This window comes from Pogoniulus pusillus, chromosome 4 (genome assembly GCF_015220805.1).
Source record: "Pogoniulus pusillus isolate bPogPus1 chromosome 4, bPogPus1.pri, whole genome shotgun sequence".
Taxonomy (NCBI): Eukaryota; Metazoa; Chordata; class Aves; order Piciformes; family Lybiidae; genus Pogoniulus; species Pogoniulus pusillus.
The window spans coordinates 36,061,840-36,079,903 of record NC_087267.1 but is presented as its reverse complement, the minus strand read 5'-3'; the positions used below and the strand labels follow the sequence as shown (position 1 = coordinate 36,079,903).

At 41.0% G+C, this 18,064-nt stretch overlaps 1 protein-coding gene across 5 annotated transcripts in view; it reads left to right on the top strand.

Annotated features, from left to right (window-relative positions):
• CACNA2D1 (calcium voltage-gated channel auxiliary subunit alpha2delta 1) overlaps nt 1–18,064 on the top strand; it is a 407,133-nt gene that overhangs the window by 47,603 nt on the left and 341,466 nt on the right. For all 5 annotated transcript variants that reach the window (XM_064142568.1, XM_064142569.1, XM_064142567.1 and 2 more), the window contains one exon: nt 8,424–8,505. In XM_064142568.1, coding sequence (XP_063998638.1) covers nt 8,424–8,505 — 82 coding nt within the window. The remainder of the gene's footprint in view (nt 1–8,423; nt 8,506–18,064) is intronic.

Below are 18,064 nucleotides of genomic sequence, written 5' to 3'. Positions count from 1 at the left end.
CACCACCCTGGGCAGCCCATTCCAAAGAGGAAAAGAATGCATTGTTTATTTTCCCCTGCACTATTACCCCTTTCAAGTAGCCGTTAATATGCATTTACATCCCAGGAACCACAACACACCAGCTGTGCCTTTAGCAAAAAGCTCAGTGTAATTCAACACAACTTTGTGAAATGGAAAGAATTTAAAGACAGCATGGCTATGCTAATGTGATGTTAATTTCTCTAGAAACTTAATATTCCCTGCTAATCTTCTGCTTGCATAGTAATTTCTGCTTTGCATCTTGCACATCTTTGGGTATGTGACTTTCTGTTTTAAATGGCAGCACTCAATGCAGATAGAGCCTGTCTTTTAGAAGGTGGAGTTTATTTAGGTCTTTCCAAGTAGATTTTTCTACATCACTATAAATGTTATTACTACACGTGCCACAGCAGTGGCATTTTAGAGAGGTGAGAGCTTTGTACATTTGAGGTCAGGCTCTGAAATGGAGAATGCATTTGCAAATGAAGCAGCTGATTGATTGAGATGTGCAGCTTTCAAGTAACATTCTCCAGAGTACACTGTACAACAAAAACTATTAAAGTATAAAATCTTGAAAAAATAAGAATTAGAAGAAGAGTAGCATTATGTTGATGGAGGACAGTTGAGGTCATGGATTGTTGTTTGTTTTTTTTCTCAGATTACATGGGTTTATCAGAAGGAGGCATTCTGCCATCTGATATAATAGATAGTTTATTTATGAATCTTTGTAATTATTAAACAAGAGGGATCAACCTCACAGAAAACTGCATCTAAAAGACAGTCATAAAGTTTGATGCTTGGTAACAAAGAGCCCATAATTGCATTTAAAAAAGAAAAGCCCTACACGTTTTTTAACCAACCATTGTTGCTTTTTTCAGCGCATGAATGACTACAGAACACTGGACTTTCTCTAGCAGATCTCTGTCTCTCTTGAATTGTGAGCCCAAAACCAGACAGAGTATTCCAGGTGTGGTGTCAGCAGGGCAAATCAAAGAGGCAGGAGAACCTCCCTAGACCTGCTGGACATAAATGTTTTTGGTGTGCCCCGGGATGCTGCTCGCTCTCTTGTCCGCAAGGGCACACTGCTGTCCCACTGGGATAGGACAGCCCTTACTGCCCACTAGTACTCCAAGTTCTTTCTCCATGGATCTGCTTTCTGGCAGGATGACCTAGTCTGTACTGAGGCCTAGTGTTACTCCTCCCCAAACGTAGGAATCTGCACTTGTCCTTATTGAGCTTCACCTTTACCCAACTTTCCAGCCTGTGCAGATGTCATTAGATGGCATCAGAAGGTGTCAGCTACTCCCCCCAGTTTCATACCATCAGCAAACGTGCTGAGGGTCCGCTCAATCCTCTTGTCTAGGTCATTAATGAAGATACTGAACAAAACTGCACCCAGTACTGATCCCTGGGAAGCACCACCAGCCACACGCTTCCTGCTGGATTCTGTGCTGCTGATCACAATTCTCTCAACACTGTTGTTGAGCCAGTTTCCAGTCTATCTCACAGTCCAATCATCTAACCCAATGTTCATGAGTTTACCTACAAGGGTGTTACGAGAGACAGGATCAGTTTCACTCTCCTTAGTGAAGTATCCATACCAGAGTAATGAATGCAGTCCAGATTTCCTTGGACACTCTTGAAATACCAGTTAACAGAGGTGAAGCAGAGACAGGGACTGGTATCCCAGATGCAGTTTTATGGGAACTCCAGTGGGGTCAAATATATCCAGATCTGTCTAATGGCTGCTCCTCCTTGATATCCGTATGCTATGTGCTAGGCCATTTTACATTTTGAAAACAAGAAAGAGCAAGAAGGGCCCTCTGGCCTTGTTCATTGGTGCTGTCTTGTATCTGAAAAGTCTTTGCAGACTAAATGGTCAGCAGCCTGTCAAATTAGGGCAGATAAGATAAAGAGGGCAAAGAAACAAAATGCCCTTTCATTTTTCTTCCTACAAAGAGAGGAAATAGCTTTGGCTATGAAATAGATGATGCATTTTATGCATCCATTTGTGTGCACATGGGTAGCATAGTTTCCTTATTTTCCTCAGTGCAGTAGCTACATGTCATGAATTGATGTGTGCTTTGCTTTTGTCACACAGAAGTTCTTCAAAACATTCCTACAAAACTGTGTGATGTATTTTTCAACAGGTAGCTGACAGTACACATACACACCTGCATCATTATTGTTGGATATAGTAATATTAAATGCAGTGATTTTATATAATTGTCTCACTGTGGTGCAGCTATTGTCCAGCCATGGACAGGAGAGAGTTCAATAAGTGCTGATAGAGGGTTGGAATGACCTTAGAGAATGGTGTAGCAAATGTAAACAAGTGTAAGCCTGGAGTCGGTGGTTTTCACCTATCTCTGCTGACTTAGAATTGCCAGACACAATAAACGTGTTGTTGAGAGAGTACAAAGAATGTCTGCCAAGTAGTGCGGAATCCTAACGCAGGTGCATGTAACCAATCAGAGTCTGAGATGATTTGTAACTTTCCTGTGTAGCCTTCTGATAAAAAAGTATACGACCCTATGCTTGAGGTGCAATAAACAGATTTGGATTTGGATTGGATTCGGGTTTGGATTTGGATTGACTTGTATCAAGCTTGATTTTCCCTGTCTTTTATTAGCCCACTGATACTATGGTATTGCAGCCTATGACAATTATGGCATTGGAATGAAATTGGATATCCCAACACTTGCAGCACATGCCCCTTTTCACTTAAATTCTTAAATCCTTAACTTCACTGAAAATTGCTATCTAACATATTTAATATTATAGTTGTAATCTGTTGTATCTTCACATGGTCCAGTAACAGAAAAAAGAATATTGGAAGCCTGTACACCACCCTGAAGGATTCATAGGCATGGAAGTTACAGAATGACATGATCATGTCACTAGATGATGACCTGTTCTTCTCCATATTGGACTGTTGTGAATCCACTAGTAAGGCCTGGAAAATCCATGCTTACTGTGTTTTTAATATTGCATTTAAATTACACACCTCTCTCTTACTGATTTTCTGGCTATGATGTGGAGATTCAAGACCTTGATCTGATAACCATGGGAGTTTAGTGATCTTTGCATCAGTATCTCCACATCCATCCCTCTCCTTTCCCTGATACAGAATCTGTGGGCTGTTAGCATACTGTGACCATTTATTCAGTACTTCACAAAACCTGCCTTCATTATTCCTTCTCTCTCCATCTATCCATCTGCCCATACACCTGAAATGCAAATACTGTCAGCTTACTACGTCATCAAAATACATTGTGGTATTAAAACCCAGTAGTTTTGCAGTAGGTGGTATAAATGCAGCAATGTGGGCAATTTCTGTGTAGAAGATTAGTAATTCTGCTGTAACATATGTTCTTCTTTCACTAACGATTTCTTCTTTCAACAATAATTTCTGCTTGCCCTTTTAGTGTTGCCTAAGAAAGACAAAGAATGGCTGAGAACCATTTCTGATAACCTTGTAGCCTTTCCCCTCTCCTTCATTGATAACCAATCTTCTAAAAAGTGTCTGATTCTGACAGTGGAGGTTCTTCTGAGCAGGCAAAAAAAAGAGTGGGGTTAGCTTGAAGAAACATTGCAAAGTTTGTTCTCTCATTCCTTCTGATTCTAATCTCATTTATCTTCATTTGCCTATCATCACTTTTCATTTGAATTAGAGAGAATCTGTTATCTTTTCCCCCTTTTCATAACCTAAGAAATGTTGACCTATTTTGAAAAACATTTCCTCCTCTTGCAACTTACAGCTTTCATTACTTCAATTGCTATTTTCATACTCAAGAACTATTTAGAAATGTGAGCAAAATGTAACTTTAACTGAGGAGAGATGGATGTGGATGCCCAACATAACTTCAATTGGTAAAGTTCTACACTCACCCCTTTAGCTTGTAAGACATTATCCAACCAGAAGTCAGCTAACCTTAAATTAGTGTGAGTGGCCCACAAAGTTATGGTGCATAATTATATGAATCTATTTTCCTTGATGTCAGAAGAAAAGACAAAAAAAGGCATCAGTTTCAGCAGGAAAAAAAAAGGTTATGGTCAGGCTGTCCTACATCTAAATACCCTGTTTGTTTGTTTTTTTAACCCCTGTAGTTGAACAGTGCTCTGTTCTGCAAGTACAATTTGGGGTCCACAACATTACCATAAAAAATAGGTTTCAATGAAGCAAAAAGATTTCTTAGTCTAGCACCTGCTATATTATGTTCTAGTTGGAGTGTGACTGGGGATGTACCTATGAAAATTCTCTGACTTGAGGACATGCAGTTGTCTTAAAAGAGCAAAGCAAACAAAATCAAACCAAAACAAACAAACAAAAAAAAAAAAATCAAAATCAAACCAAAACAAGCCCACACAGGCTTGCTGTGCTGTCAAAATAACTGGTTGACTAATAGTATAATGTGAATGGATAGCTCTGTAGCATTCTGGTTGTTTTCTTCATCACTGACCACAGTCCAGGCAACAGCAGCAGGATTGTACCTTCCAATTCCCCAGTAAATGACCCGTGTCTGGCTGTCTTTAATCAGACAGTCCCCTTCATCATTCAGATCACTTAGAAGCTGTTGTGGAAAGACATCTGCACATTGCTTTTTTATCCCTAGCCTTTGTTTTATAGGGGGAAAACTTGCGTGTGGGAGAAGAGGGCTAAAATCAATTGTGCTGCAAAATGTAATCACCTTTCAGTGGAACATCTGTTGCAATGTTCCTGTCAAACTAATAATGATAGGAACAAACTAACCTTTTGTACAGGCTTTCTGTTTGTGCCCTTTGCAGAAAAAAAAATGACTGCTGCTTCTTTAAGTCATGGGAGCTCACGTTTGCTGTGACAGCTTTCCAATTGCTGAATAAACTCTGACCGTGAGCAGCTGTCAAGCAGCCATTGCGCTACAGGCTTCAGTTAAAAGCAGCACCAGAAAAGCATTTCAGTGCCTAAAGGCTCATTTCATTTTTAAAAAAGATACAGTGTTAAAATAGTAAAATGAGACAATATGATGCCTTAAGTGAAAAAAAAAATATTTTAAGCATTCTTCCAAAATTTCCCCTGAAAGTTTTAGAATGTGCTTGTGTAACTTCTGAAAGACAATCTATCAGGAGTGTGATATATTGAAATGTACCCTTTGATCTGATGGCAAGATGGGATAATTGAGATGTGGAAATAGTAGAAGCATAGAATCAGTCAGGGTTGGAAGGGACCACAAGGATCATCTAGTTCCAACCCCCCCTGCCATGCCCAGGGACACTCTACCCTAGAGCAGGCTGCCCACAGCCTCAGCCAGCCTGGCCTTAAACACCTTCCAGAATGGGGCCTCAACCACCTCCCTGGGCAACCCATTCCAGCCTCTCACCACTCTCATGTTGAAGAACTTCCTCCACACATCCAGTCTGAATCTCCCCACCTCCGGCTTTGCTCCATTCCTCCTAGTCCTGTCACTACCTGATAGCCTAAAATCATAGAATCACAGAATCAGCCAGGTTGGAAGTGACCTCCAATATCATCCAGTCCAACCTAGCACCCAGCCCTATCCAGTCAACTACACCATGGCACTAAGTGCCTCATCCAGGCTTTTCTTGAACACCTCCAGGGATGGTGACTCCACCACCTCCCTGGGCAGCCCATTCCAATGCCAATCACTCTCTCTGGCAAGAACTTCCTCCTAACATCCAGCCTATACTTCCTCCGGCACAACTTGAGACTGTGTCCCCTTGTTCTGTTGCTGGTTTCCCCCTTCAGATACTGGAAGGCCACAGTAAGGTCACCCCAGAGCCTTGTCTTCTCCAGACTGAACAGCCCCAACTCTTCCAGTCTGTAACATTAAGCTTTAGAAGTAATGTTTATGATGTTATTTAAAATCTTGAGCGAAAGCAGGAGTGGTACTGACTGTCACTGGAACTGCAGAATTCCATTTTATTGATTCTACTTTTGATAGTGATCTAGAAAAGCCATTCTGAAGTTACTACTTTTTATCATGGACAGCAAAAGGAGAGAGGTGATTCTACCACTTTGCTCTGGTGAGATTTTACCTGCAGTACTGCATCCAGCTCTGGAGCCCTCAACACAGAAAGAACATGGATGTGATAGAGTGGGTCCAGAGGAGTGACCAGGAGGCTTGAACACCTCTGCTACAAGGACAGGCTGAGGGAGCTGGGGTTGTTCGGCCTGGGGAAAAGAAGGCTCCAAGGACACCTAAGGGCAGCCTTCCAGTACCTGAAGGGAGCCTGCAAGACGGCTGCAGAGAGACTGTTTACAAAGTCCTGCAACGACAGGACAAGGGGCAGTGGTTTGAAATGAGAGAAGAGAAGATTTAGATTGAATGTCAGGAGTAGATTCTTTACCATGAGGCTAATGGAACACTGGAACAGATTGCCCAGGGAGGTGGTTTAGGCCCCAGCCATGAAGATATCCATGGTAAGGCTCAACAAAGCTCTGAGCAACCTGATCTAGTTGAGGATGTCCATGTTGACTGCAGGGGCTTTGGACTAGATGACCTCTGGTGTTTTCTTCCAGCTCAAACCATTCTGTGATTCTAGGAGTCTATGGCTATGCTGGACACTGCTGTACTTGCTATTGCACAAGCAAGTAAGAAAGGGCAGTTTCTACTACAGAGGGTCTAATTGGTAAGGATGAATATGAAAGACAATCATCTTTTTTAGGTAAATATATAGGAAGTACTAGAAGAATAGTTAATATTTACACTTAACTTACAGCTGGGGTGGAAAATTGCTATTAGATTGGAATGAAAGCAGACTTCTTCCTATTCCTATTTAGATAGTGATACTGTCTGCCCTAACCTGCCTCAAAGCTTAGCATGTAGCCTAGCTATGCTGCAGAACCTGAACTGGGAATCAAAACAGTTGTAGGACTACACTAGAGGCAATGTAGGAGACAGTACACAAGAAGCACTTATTGAAAAATCAATAATATTTTTCCTAGTTAAAGAGGAAAATTATTTCATTGACAAGTAATAGCAGTAATAAGTAATTCAGGTTTTTAAGGGTAACTTTTTCCACAATGTCAAGTTTAATTAACTAATCTATGTTCTTACCACTCCTGTTTCCTTTTAGAGCAGAGACTAATACATATACAGAAAAAATACAGAACAGTGGGAAATGAAAAATTCAATTTAAACATCAGTCCTCCCCGAAACAACACTCAGAAGTTCAATAACTGAAATAACTTCAGTGTGTTCAATTATTTAGTTTGTGCTTTTGAAAACACTTCAGGGTAGCATGCTTCTCTTTCACACCTTTCATACACCTCATTCTTTCACTCATAAAAGTCAAAACTATTCAAAAAATGGAAGATGATAGCATTATTTTGGTTTCTTAATATTTGTAGGACAGGTAGATCATTCTGGCAGCCCTGTTGCAGTTCCCTTTAGTACAGTTAGTAATAAATATGATGGCATGCTTGGTTTACTGCTAGTTTACTGTGGTGGCTACCACAAGAAACCATATGAGAAGACTCAGGTCATCAAGGCTGGGTAGGAGCTCTAGCCAAATAACACTCCAAAACCCAACAAACTTAAAGTAGGCTGTATTACATTTGGAAACAGACCCTGGCACCTCTATCCCAGCAGTGCCTCCGATTCTATGATTCTATGACCCTATTGTGGCCCACCAATATCTGAAGAAGAACTTAGTACCTGATGAACTCTTGTGAAACTTTATGAGGAGAGGCTGAGGGAGCTGGGGTTGTTTAGCCTGCAGAAGAGGAGGCTCAGAGGTGACCTCATTGCTGTCTACAACTACCTGAAGGGACATTGTAGTCAGATGGGGGGTGGCCTCTTCTGCCAGTCAACCAGCAACAGAACAAGGGGACACAGTCTCAAGTTATGCCAGGGGAAGTATAGGCTGGATGTTAGGAGGAAGTTGTTGGCAGAGAGAGTGATTTACCATTGGAATGGGCTGCCCAGGGAGGTGATGGAGGCACCGTCCCTGGGGGTCTTCAAGAAAAGCCTGGATGAGGCACTTAGTGCCAAGGTCTAGCTGACTGGATAGGGCTGGGTGCTACGTTGGACTGGATGATCTTGGAGGTCTCTTCCAACCTGGTTGATTCTATGATTCTATGATTCTAAACAAAAGGCAGCTATAGCTGATAGTGCAGGCTGTCCTGGAGAGCACCAAGCAAACACCAGCTAATGAAAAGCAAAAGAAAAAAGCAAGCACTTAGATCCAAGCACATGAAAAAGAACACAGTGGAGGTGCAGTTTGAATATTTTAATCCATTCTCAGCTTGTATTTTTTAGCAATGACAAGTTTTCTACATTTTTTATTCAGTTTTATCAACAGGCTCTGATGTTCTGCCCCTTTCTTAATCTGCATTATTGCACTGAAGTTCCATTTGCTGGTGATGTGATTGGATGTCTTTCTTTTCTTTTTGGTTCCTGTAGGATAAAGTCATGGGTAGATAAGATGCAAGAAGATCTCGTAACATTAGCACGAACTGCAAGTGGAGTGGAGAAGCTTGCTGACGTGAGTAAGACACACCTTAGACTGCAGTAACTAGAAAGTGAAGTGAATGGTGTGCATCATCCATGCATCACAAACATCTCATCCCAACACAGTAAAAAAAGAATGGGGGAATTAAGCTCTGCAGTACTTAATGAGAGAGAAATGACCAATGCAGACATCCACTGGTTCACTCTCTTAAGGCTGCAGTACTTGCTAATATTTAATCAGCTTTGCAGCATTGGATACAAAAGCTTCTCATTGGTGCAACACTTCCACCTGAAACAAGTGCTTTTATGTAATTTGTTTGTCAAATATTGTATCCAGGAAGCAACCATTCACAGCAGTGGAAAAGCCTGTTAGCAAGGGAGACTGCTTTCCTGACACACATTTATTGAAATGAGGCATCGTTTTGTTAGATGAAATGTAGATGAGAATGAAAACTACTTTTAGTCATCTGTTCCAATTTAACTCAAAATTCTTCTACCTTTTTTTTCTTTTTTACACTGCATTCTATTCATAGCTTGCAGAAGAATTAAATCACAATTCAGAAAATATCAGGGTTATGCTGCCTGTACAACTTTGTGTATAAACATTGTGATCCAGTATGCAACCACACAGAATCACAGAATCAGTCAAGGTTGGAAGGGACCACAAGGATCATCTAGTTCCAACTCCCCTGCCATGCCCAGGGACTCCTACCCTAGAGCAGGCTGCACGGCCTCATCCAGCCTGGCCTTAAACACCTCCAGGCATGGGGCCTCAACCACCTCCCTGGGCAACCCATTCCAGGCTCTCACCACTCTCATGCTGAACAACTTCCTCCACATGTCCAGTCTGAATCTCCCCACCTCCAGCTTTGCTCCATTCCCCCTAGTCCTGAGAGCCTAAAATGTCCCTCCCCAGCTTTTTTGTAGATCCTCTTCAGATACTGGAAGGACACAATAAGGTCACCTTGGAGCCTCCCCTTCTCCAGACTGAACAGCCCCAAGTCTTTTAGTCTGTCCTCATAGGAAAGGTGCTGCAGCCCTCTGATCATCCTCGAGTTTCTTCACTGGACATGCTCCAGTATGTCCACATCCCTCTTGTAATGGGGGCTCCAGAACTGGATGCAGTACTCCAGGTGGGGTCTCACCAGAGCGGAGTAGAGGGGGGGAATCACCTCCCTTAACCTGCTGGCCACACTTCTCCTAATGCACTGCACAATTCCCACAGCTCCTTCTGAGGACCAGTGGATTCCTGGGTTGGTATAGAACTCGAGAATGAAGAGAAATCAAGGAAATAAGTTATTCAGTCAGCCAATCAAAGCCTTTGGTGCTGGGGAACTGAATATGAGATTTAAGTTTCAGAAATCACAATATCCCCAGATGATCCAAGGCTTGAGAGACACATAGAATCATGATTCTATGATTCTATTTGTCTCTCTCCAGGTTTTGGTGAGGATTTTCTGCTCAGAAAAGGGAGTTCCCTTTTTTGCTTTTCTGATCTAGAAATCACTGATCCTCAGGCCCAGACCTGCAGTGCCCTCCTGCATGCTTCTCCTCCTGTTTCAGTGTTTTCTCTTCTAGTTCCCGTTCTCTTATCTCCTTGTTCTTGGCTCAGCTAGGACATGGTTAACGTTTTGATGAGATATTTTTGTGTGTGTGTGTTTTTGTTTTGTTTTATTTTGTGTTTTTTTCTTCTCTTCCCCCTTTCCTGAGGAGCTGGGATGGGCCACTGCCAAGACAGACATCTAAATCAGTCAGTGGGGTGTTTGATACCATACTGGCATTGTACCTGCTGTATAAGGGAAGGGCTGTCTAGGCAAGCATGGGTGCTTTGAGCAGGTGACTGTGATGTGGGGACAGGATCTGGTGGAAAGGACAGGAAAGGGAAGGAAAGGCCAGGCTATGGTGGTCAGTGTTGCATTTTGTAGTGTTTCCTTTATATCCTATTTGATTAGTGTTATTTTTTTCTGATTGTTTTCTTTCTACTAAATGCTCCTTATCTCAACCCCTGGGGTTTTGCTTCTTCCTCCTGATTTTTCTTCCCATTCCACTGGGGAATGGAGTGGCTGGAGAGCAGCCAGGAAGAAAAGGACCTGGGAGTACTGGTAGATAGTAGCTGAACATGAGCCAGCAGTGTGCCCAGGTGGCCAAGAGAGCCAATGTCATCCTGGCCTGAATCAGGAACAGTGTGGCCAGTAAGACAAGAGAGGTTATTCTTCTCCTGTACTGAACGCTGGTCAGGCCTCACCTTGAGTTCTGTGTCCAGTTCTGGGCCACTCAATTCAAGAGAGATGTTGAAGTGCTGGAATGTGTCCAGAGAAGGACAACAAAGCTGGTGAAAGGCCTGGAACACAAACCCTAGAGAGGCTGAGGGAGCTGGGGTTGTTTAGCCTGGAAAAGAGGAGGCTCAGGGGTGACCTCATTGCTGTCTACAACTACGTGAAGGGAGGCTGTAGCCAGGTGGGGGTTGGCCTCTTCTCCCAGGCAACCAGCAATAGAACAAGGGGACACAGTCTCAAGTTGTGCCGGGGGAAGTATAGGCTGGATGTTGGGAGGAAGTTCTTCCCAGAGAGAGTGATTGGCATTGGAATGGGCTGCCCAGGGAGGTGGAGGAGTCACCATCCCTAGAGATGTTCAAGCAAAGCCTGGATGAGGCATTTAGTGCCATGGCCTAGTTGAGTGGCTAGGGCTGGGTGATAGGTTGGGCAGGATGATGTTGGAGGTCTCTTCCAACCTCGTTGATTCTGTGATTCTATTTGTAAACAGCAGGTCGAGCAGAGCCTCACCCCTGATAGTCTGGCACACCAGCTGTGTCAGGAAGCTATCCTCTATACTCTAAAAATCTTCTAAACTGCCACCTCTCTGCCATGTTGAGTTCCCAGCAGCTATCTGGCAGGTTAAAGTCACCTACAAGAACAAGGGCTGGCAGTCTTGAAACATAATGCAGTTGCTCATAGAATAACACATCCACCTCCTCTTCTTGGTTGGGTGTCCTGTAACAATCTCCAACCAGTATGTCAGTCTTACTGGTCTGCCCTCTGGTTTTTACCCATAGACACTCAACCCGCTCATCATTAGTTACAAGCTCCACGGCATCAAGAGCTTCCCTAACATACCAATGTGACATTCTCCATGAGAATTCCTGGTTGGAATACACTTGTGCATAAGTTTCTCAGGAATTTAGGTGATACAATCTTGTCATGTCCCACATGTGTTTTGAAGCCAAAATTCATTAAAAGCATAGAAGCAAAAAGTGTATCCTTGAAAACGTGTGTCCTTTTTGGCTTTTTGTTTGTTTGTTTGTTGGCTTTTTTCTCCTGAGTAGAATTTTGGTTCATGTAGTTAACATTCAGCTGACTTTACAAGCTGTTAAAACAGTTTTACCCTGAAGACTGCCAGGCAGACATAATAATATGTAGTGCTACCAGCTATACTTAAAGTCTAGTACAGTGACATTCACACTGAGAAAAAGACATTACTCTGTGAGTACTGCAGGTGAATTTCTTGTTGGAAAAAAAAATAGCACCCTTCAAGCAAATAAATTATCTCAGAGGGTATCTACAAGGTGATTGACATGAGCTTGTAACCCTAGGAGTAAAAGCATGAAAGAGGGATGTTTCCTTGTAAAATATCCCCTCTATATCATAGCCATTTGTTTGACCTAAATTGTATGTTGCCTTACTCTGGCCGCAAGGTTTTAATTAGCTCCCTCTGCCTGCAAGAGAGAATGCAAAGCCCTGTGAGCTATAGGCTGTCAATTTCTCCCTCTATCCTCTGGTTTACAAACTATTTTAACTTTCCAATTTCTGAATTATATTCTTCTTTATGCTTTTAAGTTTAGCCATATTTCTTCTGAAATGGGACCACAGTCTTGGAAAAATGAAGACCACAAGCCATTAGAAACAGCATGCTTGCATGCCTGTAGCATTTATTCACACAACTTCAGGTTCTTAAGCTTTAAAACTAATTCACAGTTGGACTGAATGTTCAGTTTTGATTCTGACTTGTTGTGTCTTCTAACTGCTGTAGTATTTATGCTTTTGGAAACGTCAAAAATTATGTGCAGTTGTTTTGGTTCTTTTTCTACCTCTTCTCCCTCCAAAATCAGAATGATAGCACAAACAGAAGGAGCGGAGTGCTCCTATTGCAAAATATTAGAAACTGCTTTCTGTGAATGGCTGCAATACCAGAGTGTGTAGGATTCCAAAGCTGTGCTTTAGTCAGACAGCTTCTCTGGTAGAAGAATTGTCTTTCTTCTAATTTTAATTTGGTTCATAGTGAGGATGTGTAATACATTATAACCATTTCACACCCTGGTCAATTTCTTCCTGGACCCAGGGAAGAAAATTCCCACTGGTTCCGGTGAAATCACGACCTGTGTCTGCATTATATGATCAAGTCTTCTATGAACATCTCTAAAGGGACAAGGATAGCTCTGAAAGTAGCACAATTACACATTCTCAGCTGAAGTGAATTAGTTCATTAAAAAGAGGATTTCTTCAATCAGCTGCTGTACCATGCAAGTTAATAGTTTTCCCATAACTTATTGAAAACACCTTAGGGTTCATCAGTGCTATACGTGTCTGTATGTGCATTACATGCCTGTGGGTCTTCATGATGCAGGAAATAATACTATGGGGTTTTTAGGCCTAGAGAAGAGAAGACTCAGAGGGGGACCTTAGAACTGCCTTCCAATACCTGAAGGGATCCTACAGGAAGGCTTGAGAGGGACTTTTCATAAGGGTGTCTAGAGACAGGCTGAATGAGAGCAGGTTTAGATTGGATCTTAGGAAGAGGTTCATCAGTACAAGGGCAATGAGACTCCAGAATAGGTTGCCCAGGAAGGTTGTGGATGTCTCCATGAGGGTGTTCAAGGCCAGGTTGGGTGAGGCCTTGAGCGGCTGAGTCTAGTTGAGAGGCATCCCTGCCCAAGGACAGCAAAGTTGGAGTAGATGGTCTCTAAGGTCCCTTCCAACCTAAGCCATTCTATGATCCTGTGATTGAACTGTGAAACGTTTTACTCTGGTCATTACAGAGAGGCACTGGAGCACTGCCTGAAGTTTTGATTTGATTTTAGAATAGGATTACTTTTGACCAGGGAGAATGTAAAAATGGTGTGATATGGACTGCCAAAGGAATAAAGGGCAAGAGCAGAGCTGTTGAGATCAGTACCTATATAAACTAGGGAAAGTCTGTAAAACAAATAAATCTCTTAGTAGCAATAATTATAGCAGTAGAATGCCTGTGGTAAACAATTAAATTAGAAGCTCTATGTTGAGACTACACTTATCCAGATTCTTAACCAAGCTACCTGGCATGACTGGAGTAGAAGGAAAAAGAAGAAAGGGATATTTGTAAGAAAAGGAGATGCAAGGAAGAGCTGATTTTATTATGGTGCATGGGGAAGAAATGATCTTTGATTTACAGATGCATCTTTGTTCACTTTTTTCGTATCTATTATGCAACCAAAAACCTCAGCCAGGGTCCTTCTCTGAATTGGTTGTGGTAAATTACTGCATGGTGGTATGAATCAACACAAATACCAGTGACATCTAAATGTAAGTTCTGTGATCAGTAACGCTCACGGTGTTAAAAGCGTAGTTCCTCCTAGTGTCCTTCAAGTCATATTTATACTATCTGGGAATGGTCTCAAAATGTTTTTCCAAAAATAGTCTTTAAGTACATTTTTAAACACTGCTTTTTTTTGGATATTACTGGGAGTTTAGGCAGGATCTGGGAGAATTCCAACTTAAATTTCATACCAATGTGATACCCTTATTACAATAAGGTTGAAAACTGGCAGAGTTTAACTGACTCCTGTGGATTCTTTGCTGGGAATCACACCTAACATTTCATTTACAATTTAAGTAAGTAAAAACTATTTTGAGAAAAACTAAATTTTTTTACACAAGGAACAGCTTTTATAGCTTGATCTTCTGTAGTTGTCCAGATCTAAGGACATCATTTGGCCCTTCCTGAGATTTAACAGTTTGGGTTTTTTTTCCCTAGAAGAGCAAAGAGAATGTTCAAAAGAAGGTGTTGCATATACAACACCTTTAGACTTGAAAGCAAGAAGACAGGATGGATAGGAGAAGGAGATACTAGATGTACAATGTGTTTCTTTAATAGTCTCTCTACAAAGATAGAATTTACTATATGCCTTTAATGTTTTAAGTATTGTGTTTTTAAACAAAAATAAAAGCAACAGTCGTGTAATTGTTTATAAAGGTTTATGTAACTTTATCTTACTTATTAACTCCCTGTTCTGTCAGCCATTATGAAGCTGCTCTGGTGGGAATGATACGTATTTTTTACAGAGAAAACAAACTTTTACAGTGTATATAAACTTCTGAAAAAAAATCATCGACCAGATAGAATTTTAAGCTCTATGTAGCAAGATAAATATTGAGCATGTTTCAAATCTCTCAAACTTGTTTTATCAGTAGGCATTTTGTCTTAGAATCATAGAATGTCAGGGCTGGAAGGAACCTTGAAAGATCATCTGGTCCAGCCCCCCTGCCAGAGCAGGATCACCTAGAGCAGATTACACTGGAATGCAACCAGACAGTTCTTGAATATCTCCATAGAGGGAGACTCCACAACCTCCCTGAGCAGCTGGTTCCAGTGCTCTCTCACCATCACAGTAAAAAAATTCCTCCTCAGGTTCACATGGAACCTCCTATGCCTCAACTTCCACCCATTACCCTTTGTCCTGTCACTGGGCATCACCGAGAAGAGGCTGGGTCTATCCTCCTGGCACTTCCTCCTTACATATTTATAAATATGAATAGGGTTACCCCTTAGTCTCCTCCTATCCAAGCTAAAAAGCTCCAGCTCCCTCTGACTCTTCTCATAAGGAAGATATTCAACCTCCTTAATCACTTTCATGGCTCCATGCTGGACTTTCTCAAGTAAATACAAAAAGCTGCAAAAGGTTCGAGGTCACATCCTACCTACAGCTACCTCATCACGCACAAAAAATAGGTGGAGGGCCTCCTGAACTACAGAACATAAGTAAATATGTAGTCCCATTGGAAGTATGGAAGTAGATGGAAGTATGCTCAGCTTCCATTTTTACACAGGTCTTTCAGGCAAAGATCCATGACTAAGCTAATTGACAGCTCTTTTAATCTAATAAATGACAAGTATGCTTCTGTTTTCCAGCTCTTATAATACCTCTAGGGACAGGAGAGATGAGGGAGGGAACCATGAAGTACCCAGAACTGAAGGCCTCAGAGTAGAGAACATGCCTTATAGCAATGCCTTATAGCAATGCATGAGCTTGTCTTTTCTGAACTGATTGAAGAGAATTCTCTTTTAAATTCTCTATTAAAATTGTGGGTCTCTGTTAAGAGCTTTGACATGACAAACACACTGGAGCTTCACTATGGCTGTTATGGCAGAAAGATACCATCGTGTTCAGTGTAACCTTTTCAAGCAAGACTGTAACTGAACAGAACAGCAGAGAGGCATTTCCAAGGAAATCTACTCTGAATCTGTTTCCTTTTTGATATATGTCTGGGAAAAACAATCCATGCACGATGGGAAAAAACAATCCATGAATGATGTTCGTAAGACATAACGTTATTAAAGTCCCAAGAGCTGTACAGTGAACCCATATAGACTAACTTGGCCTTTAAAATTATGTTCATACTGAGGCAGAAATACCATTTCTTCCTCAAAAATGAAAGAGAGCTACATATGGATATTTGATATGTGGCAATGAGTTCCATTCACAGGATGAGCCCACCAACTGCTACTAGAATTTTTAAAAGAAATATTTTATCTCTTGAATGATGTTTTATAATAATTAGATCCTTGCCTGACACTCAGCTCAGGTTCTGTATGAGCACATTTTATCCATTGCTCAGTCTGAGTTCTGTGTGCCTAATGCACAGATGGTGTGAGTCTGCTGAAACACTGAGATTGGCAGCAGATTCCCAGTCCATGCTTTTAGTTTTTCAGGTCTTGGATCAGTCTCTAGAGTTTAACTGAGATGAGTGACTCATAAGAGAGAGGGGTCTCTGATTTGAACTGCCCTGGGGCAGGGATGTTCAGGAAAGCTTCCTTCTGCCAGAAGGATTATAACTGGGAAGGGTTATAGACTAGGCATGATTTTCTGTTGGATTCCTTACAGATTTTACCTAATTTAGTGCTGTGTTCTAGAGGCTCTACAGACAGAGGCAAAGCCACCAAGTTATTACTTATAGAAGCCACCATATGTAGCTTGCCTTCTTTTTGACTATATCGAGGTCTGTATAAAAGAAGAGTTTACCAGCTTTCTTCAACTAAATGTAAATTCTGTATCTGGATGAATTGTCTGTACTGTCATAAAAGAGCTGAAATTCCTGTTTCAAAAAGTGGCTTGGCAGACAATTTTTTTTTCTTCTTCTTGTTCTCTAGGTTATTTAGGTGACTTGTTCTTAAAAAATCATAAAGTTAATGAGATATATTAGCAGAAGTTCTTTATAAATTTGGTATCATCTATTAAAAAACAAACAAAACCAAAAAACCCAACAAAACCCCAAGTTCTCTCACTGAGCTGAAATGTCCATTTATTTTTACCAGATTTATTATTTTAAAAAATCTTTTTTGTCTATCAGTAGGTTTCATTCTGAATATGCTTTAGCCAAAGGCAAAGAGTTTTGTATCTCATACTATTCTATGATAAACTACCAGATGGACCTAGGGGATATATGGCCACATTCCAGAATATGCTACATTCATCTTGTTAAGTTTGAAGGAATGGGGAGGTTTATGATTAAGAAAAATAGAAAGAAGAAATAAGGAATGGATATATATAAATCTGTAAAGGTGATTTGCTTTTAAGTATAATAATCCAAACAAACACATTCTGTTCACATTTCTCTGGAGATCTTGTCTGTGGACTTTATAAATCTACATTTCTTCTGAATATTCTGGTTATTATATATTCTGATAAGTCTGTCACTATTTTGACCCTGAATTTTAAGACACATCTGATTTTATATGAATATATTGGTGTGCAATCTACATCCTTCTTCACTGCTGAAACTGGAAAATGTAACTAATACCACAACACTTGTGGACACAACTTGCATAACCACAAAGCTGTTCAGTGCGTGTCCTTGGGTGTACTCTCCAGAACTCTAAGAAAGGAAAACTTAAATGGTACTTAAAAATACTTAAATGAATTGAATGTGAGAATTAAAGAAACTTTAGTATTTATTTAATATATTGTGCCACCCAGTGAGATTCATTATGACTGACTGCAAAAGTCAGAAAAGTATCATAGAATCATAGAATCAACCAGGTTGGAAGAGACCTCCAAGATCATCCAGTCCAACCTATCACCCAGCCCTAACCAATCAACTAGACCATGGCACTAAGTGCTTCATCCAGTCTTTTCTTGAAGACCGAGTCCTTTCTCATTTTGTCTCTTTTTGATGTCCTCAGTGGAACATTTTTTTTCCATGCAAAATAAAATAGGCAAAACTTTTTACCAATATAAAACAACTACAGCTACATATTTGTCTCCTCTAGATATGAAAATTTAAACAAAATTGATGTTTTGAAGTTGTTGAAGCACTTCCTGCATACTCACTGGGTTACCATAT